Raw genomic sequence first — 11,727 nt, forward strand, 5'->3', positions numbered from 1 at the left:
GTAAATGATCAGTTTTTAAACATCTCCATGAAGATAATTTGGCTTATAAGTGTGTAGGAGAGAAATTTTTTAAAATGGTGACATATTCTCTTGCTTAAGTGAATATTAATTAGGAAGCATCTTGTGTTGGAGAAAAGTCATCTAATTAGATAAATTTTACAGGTTAATCAAAATAGTTGGAAAGGAGCTACGTCCAGCGCCTTCCATCTGCTTTTCTCCCTGGCTTCCGTAGCTCGTCAGGCCCTCAGCAGCCAAAATGGTGCCGCAGATTGAAAGCAAAGAGGCCTTTCAAGAAGCCTTGAATGATGCAGGAGATAAACTTGTAGTAGCTGATTTCTCAGCCACATGGTGTGGGCCTTGCAATATGACCAAGCCTTTCTTTCATTCCCTGTCTGGAAAATATTCCAACGCGGTGTTCCTTGAAGTAGATGTGGATGACTGTCAGGACGTCGCTGCAGAATGTGAAGTCAAGTATATGCCAACCTTCCAGTTTTTTAAAAAGGGTAAAAAGGTGAGTGAGTTTTCTGGCGCTAATAAGGAAAAGCTTGAAGCCACCATTAATGAGTTAGTCTAATTGTGTTTTCTGAAGAATAGAACCAGCGATCAGCTGTTTAAAACTTTTAATTTTTTTTATTTACAAAAAGTATGAAGTATGGAAACTGTATACCCAACTGCCATCTGATTATAAATTACAATAAAATACTAATTCTACCCTTTAAAAAAAAAATAGTTGGAAAATTTTCCCTAAACTTCCTGCTCTCCACTGAAGGGGATTAAACGCTGCTGCAGAAAACATTGTGCTCATTGAGCATCGGTTTGTACAAAATCTTCTCTAATTAAACTCACCAAAATATTAGTCCAAACATCCTAAGGTAGCCATGTAAACAGATTTTTTAAAATCAGGATTAATGTTTTGTGACTTTACCTATAGAATTTAGTAATGTTTATTTATTAGTTGTTTTGAGACTCACTGTGTAGCCCGGACTGCCTTGAATTCTTTGTAGCCCTAACTGGTCTCAAACAGGTGATTCCCAGGTTACACTGTCCCCTCTCCTGGGATTACAAGTCTGTGCCACCACCTTCAGCTATTATTTTATTTTAATGTGGTGACAAGGATTAAACCCAGGGCCTCTCATGCCAAATAAGCAATGTACCAATGAGCCAGGTCCCCACCAAGAATTAAACAGCTTTTAAGCATGTGATGTGTCAACAGAACCAATCCTAATTATTTAAAAGTACGTTCTTCACTCATCTCCATCTTATTTCTCAGTCAGAAAAAGCACTACAGAACGAAAGCAACATGTGAAGAGGGTAAGGGACACTGCAATAAACAGTGTGTTTGCAGTTTCAAGTAAAAAGAAAAGATGAACCTTTTTCATGATAGTAAAGAAGAAAATAAATACTTTATTTGGTCACACACATGTATTGACTGTGCTAAAACACATGGAGTAATTAGCACCTTTCTGGATAGTTAAGCAAACTTAGTAAGGAAATAAGCTTATTTATTTATTAATTAAAAGTGTTTTAATAATAAATCAAATGTTAGCTTCTGCCATACAAAGTATGTACCTAAGAGCAGCGCGTCCAGAGGTCCTGCGGACCCATCTCAAGCTTCAACAGGGTTAGGACGGAACAGACCGGGGTGGGGGGACCCCCTTTTTTTCATCTCCCATCCACTTTCCAGGTACAAACTTTGGCACCATCTTCTGGACCATCTGCTCCTTCCGGTACCGGACAGCACCGTCCTTCTGTGGGTAGCTCCTTCCCCTGACGAACCTTGACCTCTCAGATTGTCAGAGCTATTCCGCCGGGTGCAGGCTGCCCACCGCCCGGTGAACCTGCACCGCAGGCCTGCTCGGCCTCCCTCTCTCCGGGCTACTGCTTCGCCAGCGACGACGTGGCTCTGGCGGGCCATTTGTTCCGTGAGCTGGCCAGGGAGGGCGTGAGGGCGCCCGGCGTCTCCTGAGAATGCAAACCAGCCTGCGGCCGGCTCCCCTGCAGGACGTGCAGAGCCTGGGGATGAGGGGAAAGCCTGGATGCTGTGGGAGCGGCCACCCTGCAGAAGAGCCTGAACCGAGCTCTGCTGGATCTGCCAAGACAGCCCCCGCGTCTGTGACTTCCTGCAGAACCACTTCCCAGATGAGGAAGTGAAGCTCATCAAGCAGACGGTGACCTCACTAACCTCCGCAGGCACGACGGGGAGCCCCAGAGCCTGGCAGTCCCCGAGGGAGGGCTCCTGCGTCGCTGGCATCAGGGCTCGGGCTGGACCCTCTCCCTCCAGCCAACAGGCAGGGGTTTCACCTCTTTGGAGCCCCCGCCCAAACCTTGGGCCAAAACAAAATAAAGCCTTTCACAGCAAACAAACAAACAAAAAAACCTTAAATCCTACTGCATTTATGGAATAATGGAGAAAACTGAAGAGTTTATGAATTTCACAGGTTTTTAAAGGACATACGTATCTCAATCTCAGATAGGGGTAAATCATTGATTTTCAAGACTGTTCTTTATAAAGTTTAACCTTTCTTTTCTTTCTTTCTTTCTTTCTTTCTTTCTTTCTTTCTTTCTTCCTTCCTTCCTTCCTTCCTTCCTTCCTTCCTTCCTTCCTTCCATTCTTTCTTTCTTTCTTTCTTTCTTTCTTTCTTTCTTTCTTTCTTTCTTTCTTTCTCTCTTACTATTTTTTGAAACAGGGCCCCACTAAATTGACAAATTTCTGTTGCTGGGCTCAAACTTGTGATACTCCTGCCTCAGTCTCCCAGAGTGCTGGAATTAGAGATACGTAATGCCATATATAACTAATTTCTTAAACTCAAATGTTAAACATTCTTGACCACAAAATGCTTACTTTTAGGTGGCAAAACTGAATCTGATTTTCATTTTTTTTCTAGATTTTTTATTTTTAAGAGAATAAAACCAAACAAAATAAAACAGAATAAAACCAATCAAAACAAAACAATGACTGCAATACAGGACTTCAAAACAAGATAATGAGAAATCAACATTCACTGCCATAATGCCTCTTGTTGTCTTCAGAGTAGATGCCCATATCACTGGACCTAATAAAATCAAATAAAACAGAACAATCAAGGATTGATTGTCCAAGGATTGTCCTGTGATACAGGATTTCAAAACAAGATAATAAGAAATCAACAATAGCTACCATAACATATTTTGTTATTTTCAAAATAGCTGTCCGTGCCATCAGATATAATCTAATCAAATCAAACAAAATAGAATAAGACCAATCAAAACAAAACAAAACAAATGATACAGAACTTTAAAATAAAATAATAGGGATTAACAATGGCTACCACTTTCCCTTTTGAGATGTTTCCTCTCCTTTCACTTCCACAATATCTATTGTACACTTTGGATTCCACTAACTTCTTTAGTTTTTTATACTAGGGAAACAACCTGATTGTCACCTATGTGAATCCAAACCATTTCACCCAAGAGTATTATCACAAGTTGCATCCATTTACCTACAAGAGTCTTGTGATTATCCTTCTTTATAGCTGTGTAGCTTTCCACTGTATAAAAATGCTGTATCTTTCTTATCTGTTCTGTGGTTGATGGGCAAGCTACCTCTGCTTTTTTCTTGTTCCCTATCATGTGGAGCATTGTTTTCTTTCCTTTGACTTTCAATCTATGAATTTCCTGAACGTGTTTCTTGTATACTCACATTGATGGATCTTTTTCTTGATCCACTCTGCCTGTGTTTCTTTTTATTGGTGAGTTCAGGCCATCTACATTAATAGTTACAGCCAACATGCACTGGTTTGTCTCTTTCAGGCTTTTTTCCTGCCATTGGCTCCCTAGTGTTCCCCTCCATTCAACTGTCTGCCCCGGTTGGTGATCCCACTCTGCTGATGTTCCTGGGACCGTGGTCATTTTTATCTCTTTCTAGAATGTCCTTAATATTCTTTGTAGAGTTGATTTGGTGGTCATGAATTGCTTCGGTTGTTTTTGTTATGGAAGTATCTTATTTCTCTATTGATTTTTCTTTTTCGTTTTTTATCGGTACCAGGGATCGAACTCACGACCGCCTGCGCCTGCTTGTAAGGCAGGCGCTTATGCCCCTGAGCTAAATCCCCAGCCCCTCGCTCCATTGATTTTGAATGATAGGTTTGCAAGCTACATCAATCTGGGTTGGAAGTTGTTTTCTTTCAGGATTTGAAATTCTTCAAGCTCTTCTTAATGATTTGTGTTGAGAAGTCTGTAGTGATTCTGATGGGTTTTCCTTTGTAGGTGACCTGTTTTTCTTTTCTCTAAGAGCCTTTAATATTCTTTTCTTGTGCTGAATTTCTGGGATTTTGATTTTTTTATGTTAAAGAGAATAAAACAGAGCAGAACAAAGCAGATCAGAGCAAAACAATGCAAATAACACAGGATTTCAGATCAGAACCACAGTGGCTACCGTAATGTCTCTTGTTTTCTTCAAAATAATTCTCCATACCTTCACACACCATAAATTCAAACAAACAAAACAGCATAAAACCAATTAAAAAAAAAGAATGTGAGCCTTATGGGCCTTCAAAACCAGATAATAGAAAATCAATAATGGCTACCATACTGACTCTTATTCTCTTCAAAATAGCTGGCCATACTTTCATACGTATTGAAATCTGTTGTAACCTGGCATAACTGACACCATCTTGTGCCCTGTATTTGACCCAGAAGAATGAAAAATTATTTGGGTACAAGTCCCATGAGAAAAGCAGAATGAGCTGCACCCACAGGAGAGAAAAATTAACCTGCTCAACAAAGAATCAGGATATATGTGTCAACCAAAATTAACGTAATAGTCTAGCTAAATTGTTTCCAAAAGGATGTCTTGCTTTGTGATATTTTGCTTTAAATGCCCTGTAACCCTCCAGTTCAGGACCACTCCGTTTGATCTCAAACAGGGGTCCACACGACTGGTCACTGAACTCAGTTAAAAAATTTTAAAATTTATCAATTTGGCTGCTTGGATTCTTATATTGTTTATGAACCCACTTCAAAATCAAATAATAGAAAACTGACTGAAACTAATCAAAACAAAGAATAAAAACATTATTTGACTTTAAAACAAGACGATAGGAAATTAGCAATGGCTATCATGATGTCTCATTTTCTTCAGTGTAGTTTTTGTACCATCTCATTTAATAAAATTAATTCTTGTAAACTCTTTAGGAAAAGTTCTAGGCATGTATAAGCCTGTACATGTACATCTATCCTTTCTGTATTAGAGGGAAAAACAAGGTATAAGAAAAAAAAAGAAACAAAAGAGACAAATAAACAACAAAGAGCCCAAAACAATAACATTGTAGGCTTTCAAAATAAGGTGATAGGAACATAACAAATTGTATTGTTTTGCATAGTTACTCGATTACTAGATCTAGCCATTTAAAATTGATCTAATCTAACTGTTTTGTTCCAAAACCAATAGGATCAGTAGTACAATCATCTTAGTAATCTTAAGTGTATATATATACAAATTTATATCTTTTTTTCCCTGAGTTTTCTTTTTCTCTTTGAGTAGTTTCTTATCCTTTCACCATATTTATTGAAGATTTTGTGCTTTATTTACTCTTTCAGTTTCTTACACTAAAGAGACAATATGGTATTTACATGTGAGTCTGGTTTATTTTACTTATGAGTATGATCTCAAGTTACATCCATATACTTATAAAAGCCTCAATGTGGTCATTCTTTACCGCTGAGTAGTACTCCACTGTATAAAAATACCACATCTTTATCCATTCCTCAGTTTATGGTCATGTGGGTTGTTTCCAAGAGTTAGATATTACAAATGGTGCTTCTATAAATATGGATGCACATATATCACTGTGGTATGATGTTTTCAATTCTTCTGGAAATATGCCCAGAAGTGAAGTGGCTGGGAACCTCCAATCCCAGCTTTTTGAGGAAACTCCAGACTGATTCCCACAGTGGTTGCACCAACAGTGCAGAAGAGTTCCTTTTCCCCCACAGCCTCTCCAGCATTTGTTTTCTTGATTCTGGCCATTCTTTGTGGAGTGAGATAGAATCTCAGTGTTGTTTTAATTTGCATTTCTCTCATGACCAATGATGCTGAATGTTTTTCCATGTATTTATTTGCCATTTGTATTTCTTCAGCTGAGAAGTGTGTATTCATTTCAGATGCCATTTTTGGATTGAGTCTTTGAGTTTTGGGGACCTAATTTTTTGTAATTCTTTATATGCTCTAGATAGAAGTCCTTTGTCTGAGGGACAGTTGATTATGATTTTTCTCAATTCATGGGTTTTCTTTTCACTCTGTTGGAGATTTCTTTTGACATGCAAAATTGTTTTAATGAGACGAGATCGCAGTTATTGATTCTGGGAAGTATTTTCCATGCAGTTTGATTTTTGTTCATGAATTATCTGCCTATCCCTATGTCTTCAAGATTTCTTCCTACTTTGTCTTCCTGCAAACTTAGTGTTTCTCTTTTAATACTTAGGTCCATTTTGACTTTAGTTTAGTGCATGGTGATAGGCATGGGTCTAGTTTTAGTTTTTGGCATATGGAAAGACAGTTTTTCCCAGCACCACTTATTAAACAGTCTATCTTTCTTCCAGTAATCATGTTTGGCCTCTTTGTCAAGGATAAGGTGGCTGAGTGTGTTTGTAGTTGTGGTTGTATCTTCTGTTGTATTTCATTGATCTTCAAGTCTGTTTTTATTACAGTACCATGCTGATTTTATAACAGTAGCTTTATAGTATAACTTCAAATCAAGGAGTGTGATGCCTCCTGCCTTGCCTTTGTTGCTCAAAATTGCCTTTGCTATGCTAGGTTTCTTCTGGTTCCAGATGAATTTTAGGAATGACTTCTCTAATTTTGTGAGATATGCTAGTGGTATTTTGATTGGAACTGCATTAAATCTGTATAACGATTTTGGAAGAATAGCCATTTTCACAATGTTTGTTCTTCCTACCTAAGAAATGTCTTTTCATTTTCTGAGATCCTCTTCAATTTTTTTCAGAGTATTGTAATTTTCACTGAATAGATCTTTTACTTCATTTGTTAGATTCATTCCTAAGTATTTCAGTGTTTTGAATGCTAGTGTGAAGGGTGTAGCTGCTTTTATTTCTCTCTCAGTGAGTTTGTTGTTCATGTAGAGGAATGCTATTGATTTTTGAGTGCTGATTTTGTATCTAGCTATATTACTGAATTTAGTTATTACATCTAGAAGTCTTTCAATGAAGTTTTAGGGATCTTCTATATAGAATGTCATGTCGTCTGCAAATAATGATAATTTATCTTCTTCCTTGCCTATCTTTATTCCTTTTATTTCTCTCTCTAATTGCTCTGGCTAATGTTTCCAGCACTATATTGAATAGGAGTGGTGATAGTGGACATCCTTGTCTTGTCTCTTATTTTAGACCATTTAATATGATGCTAGCTGTTGGTTTGTCATAGATGGCTTTTATCAGATTGAGGTAAAGATAATCTATTTCAATTTTCTGTAGGGTTCCTATGATGAATGAGTGTTGGGCTTTATCAAAAGCTTTTTCTGTGTCTATTGAAATGACCATGTGATTTGTGTTTTTGGCTCTATTGATATAATGTATTACACTTATTGATTTGCATATGTTCAACCATCATTGCATTCCTGGGATGAATCCCACTTGGTCATGGTGTATAATCTTCTTGTTGACTTGCTGCATTCTGTTTGCCAGGATTATATTGAGGATTTTTGCATCTCTGTTCATTAGGGAGAGTAGCCTGTAGTTCTCTTTTTTAGGTTGGGTCTTCCTCTGGTTTTGGTATTAGGATAATATTTGCTTCCAGGAATGAATTACAGAGAATTGTTTCCCTTTTGATTTCATTGAAGAATTTGAGGAGTGTTGGCATTAAGTCTCCTTGAATTTCTTGTAGAATTCAGCAGTGAATCCATCAGAACCTGGGCTTTTTTTTTTTTGGTGGTAAGGTTTTAAATACATTTTCAATTTCAATGATTGAAATTGGATTATTTAGCAGTTTTACATGTTCTTAATCCAGCTTTGGTAATTCATGTTTCTAGGAATCTGTCCATTTCTTCTGTGTTAAGAAACCTTAGAGAGTAAAGCTTTCTGAAATAAATGTTGATGATATTCTGTATTTCCACAGGGTCTGTAGTGATTTCACCCTTTTCATTCCTTATTGCATGAATTTTAGTTTTTTCTTTCCTTTTTTAAAATAAGGTTGCTTAGTGGCTTATCAATTTTATTTATTCTTTCAAAGAACCAACCTTTTGATTCTTTAATTCTTTGTATTGTTTTCTTAGTCTCTATTGCATTAATTTCTGCTCTGATCTTTATAATTTCCTCTCCTTTTTACTTCGGTCTTGACTTGCTCTTCTTTTTCTATGTGTCTGATGTGTAGCATCAGTTGTTTATTTGTGTATGTTCTGTTTTCCTGATGTGGAAATTCACCACAATAAATTTCCTCTGAGGCATGCTTTCATTGCATCCCATAGGTTCTGGTCAGTTATATTTTTATTTTGTTTACTTGTAGATATTATTTAATTTCTTCTGTGGCCCACTGATTGTTCAAAAGTGTATTATTTAATTTTCGTGTGTGAATGGAGTTTTTGCAGTTTCTTTTTTCATTAATCTCCAGTTTTATGGCACTATGATCAGATAATATGCCTGGGATCATTTCAAATCTTTCGCACTTACTTAAGCATGTTCTATGGGTTGGTATATAGTTTATTTTAGAGAGTTTAAATTTTCATATGGATTACTTCTTACCTGCTCTCCTTTTGAGATTCAGAAACTTAGCCATAAATGTAATACTGTATCCATTCAGGTTAGGAACTCAAGTGTCTTTTCTAAGAACTTATCAAAAGTTTAAAAAGAATCAATCCCACACTAAGAAATGACTTTTAATAAAATTAGTAAACATTTTAAGCCAATTCCAAAAGCACAGCAACAAAGATATAAAAAGTATACAGGGAAAAATGAATTGTCCACAAGTTTTTTCTATTGGATTAAGAAGAAATGATTGTAAACATTAGTGCAAAGCCTCGGTACTGTCCAGACTTTGCTGTCTCATGCTGCAGTTCAGTATGTACCGGGCTGCTTCTCTATGGTCCCCAGGGGACCCTAACACATGCCAGTCAACCCTCACTATGGCATTTGATTTCTTTGTGCCATGCTTCTCTTCTTAGTCTTTCTGTCTCCAATTGTTCACATGTTAGACTTTAAGAAACAATGTCTTTTCTAACTACATTGCTAACTGCCAGCTATTTCAGTCTCTAATTGTAGTACAACAGACCACTGCAAAGATAACACTGTTGAAATGTCATAAATGCCTACTGTTGTTCCCTGTTATAAAATACCGTTTTCTCTCTCAAACAGTGGATGAAGAGGGAGTTTTCAGTTGCTGGACTTGCCAGGCATTGCATTGAGTTTTCTTTTACAATGAAGATAGAAGCAGTTGTCTTATTCTTATAGGGTGATTCTATCTTAGCTCAATGACAATAAGAATTTGGGCCCTTTCCTGTCTTGCAAAAAAAAAAAAAAGCTATTTTCAGCATTTTGACATCTATAACTATGGGCTTTACTAAAGATTTCAAAAAAGAAACACAAAAGAGTTCTTATCTATCTTAACCAACTGCCAGAAACATCCTAAACAGAGCTGCCTCCCCCCCCACACACACACTCGTCCACCCAGCTTTGTGCAGCTAGGATTTTAGTTTCATCCTTTATTCTCCACGATTCTCTTTTCTTTCAATCTCTCTCCTCCAACCTGCCTTTAATGTACACAGTTTTCACAAATTAGAACCTTTTTTAAAAAGGGAAGGGGGCTATTAATAACAATGTATTTTCTCATGTTAGACTCACATTATTTCTCACAACAGATCTTTGTGGAAGGTTTTTCATAGTATACAATGCCTATTTCTTTGTACAATCATCTGTAATTTTCCACTTACTTTTCATTTTTTTTCAGTGTTGAGGACTGAACACAGGGCCCTTGTCCTGAATGGCATTCCCAATCCATCATTATTATCACTATCACTATCATTATTATTAGTAGCAATAGTAGTATTATGGTACTAGGGATTTAGTCTAGGCCTTTTGCACTGAGCTAAATCCAATCCTTTTTTATTTTTTATTTTAAGACAGGTTTTGCAAAGTTTTAGAACTGCCCAAGCTGGACTCGAATTTGCAATCTTTCTGTCTCAGCCACCCAGATTGCTGAAATTACAGGCATGGGGCACTATGATCCATTTCCATGCACATTTAATTAACTAAAGCCAGTCTTATGGATACAGTTAAGTTCAAAAAGAATTGGGAATGTATGCTTTTATTATGAGCCCAGAAAAAGGAAAACGGAGTGTTTGCAAGCAAATCAAATAGTTGCCATAAGGGACCACAGTAATAACTTTGTAACAGCAACGTAGCAGGTTGTCCTCCCTTGATCTTTTGACTTTTAAAAGTGACAAAGCCCGTCCCTGTACCTCCATGAAATGCTATTGTTTCAGCAAGGATTTCCCCATTCTTTAATGAAAACAGATTACAATTAATAGCAGAAAATCTTTGTGCTTCTATTTTTTATATTAATTAAAAGCCAAAGACCAAGGTTGGTGTTAGCAAACTGGATAAATCATTACAAAACTTGATTTAGTTATTCTCAGGTAATGCTTTCAGTCATCTTTAAATAAAAGTGTCAAGTAAAAAGCCAACAAAAACTTTGAAGAAAGAGAAAATCCTGTTTAGTTATCTGACAATTGCAGCAAGACTTGCTTTCAGTATTCCTGATGAGAATATCCTTGGGCACATTTCTTTTGGAAAAAAAAAAGTGGCCATATGTGCCAAGAGTCTTAAATTATTCCTTATTATTTTAACTAGCAATTTAACTGCTGGATTTTAGTTTAAATAATTCCAAGTGTTTAAATACAATGCATTATTTTCATTGTCATACTATTTATAATAGCAAATAATTTGAAAAAGTGAAAATGTCCAATACTGAATGATTTCATGAAATTATGGCAAATTTATCTGAGATGTGCATTAAAAACTGAATTGTTGAGAAAATTTTTATAATAAATGACAAAAATATCTCAAATGGTGTGCTCAAATATAGGTTAACTGTATCTACATCATATGTACATATTTTGACATCCATTGTAGGCAGACTAAACAGTGCTACTAAACCTGACAATTTTCTTTTTTGACATCCTGTTACACACACACAATCACTGGGACCACAAATGTTTCTTTTTAAATGTCTTTTTTTTTAAATCGGTACCAGGGATTGAACTCATGATCGTCTGCTGGCAAGGCAGGTTCTTATGGCACTGAGCTAAATCCCCAACCCTGAATATTTCTTAATGAGACAGATGACAAACCACTTGCTGACAGGATGAGGGTTTGGAGTAAGATTTTGAGTTCATTTAATTTTATTTATTTTTTTACTTATTGCAGTACTGGAATTAACCAGGGTGCTCTATCACTGAGCTACATTCCCCAGCACTTTCTACCTAGATACAAAGTGTTAAGTTGCCCAGGCTGGCCTCAAACTTGTGGTCCTCCTTCCCAAGTACCTGGCATTATAGGTGCATGCATTTGTACTCAGTTATGAGTTGATTTTACAGAGAAGGGCAGGATCAGTCAGGCACACCTATAATCTCAGCACTTTGGGACGTTGACACAAAAGAATGCTAAGTCTGAGCCCTTCGGGGCAACTTAACTGCTTAGCTAAACTCTATCTCAAAATTAAAAATAAAAATAATAAAAGAA

General features: G+C 36.7%; 1 protein-coding gene across 1 annotated transcript; it reads left to right on the top strand.

The window, feature by feature from the left end:
- The first annotated feature begins 215 nt into the window (after window positions 1–215).
- On the top strand, window positions 216–727 carry LOC100733091 (thioredoxin-like). The gene has a single exon (XM_063229243.1). The coding sequence runs from the start codon at window positions 257–259 to the stop codon at window positions 572–574; it is 318 nt and encodes a 105-aa protein (XP_063085313.1). The 5' UTR covers window positions 216–256; the 3' UTR covers window positions 575–727.
- The last annotated feature ends 11,000 nt before the right edge of the window (window positions 728–11,727 follow it).

Source organism: Cavia porcellus, unplaced genomic scaffold (assembly GCF_034190915.1).
Source record: "Cavia porcellus strain 051 isolate PalLab524CR breed Dunkin Hartley unplaced genomic scaffold, mCavPor4.1 scaffold_17, whole genome shotgun sequence".
NCBI classification, from domain to species: Eukaryota; Metazoa; Chordata; class Mammalia; order Rodentia; family Caviidae; genus Cavia; species Cavia porcellus.

Coding starts and splice junctions, on each gene's coding strand:
- LOC100733091 (XM_063229243.1), top strand. CDS start 257: ATGGTGCCGCAGATTGAAAGCAAAGAGGCCTTTCAAGAAGCCTTGAAT.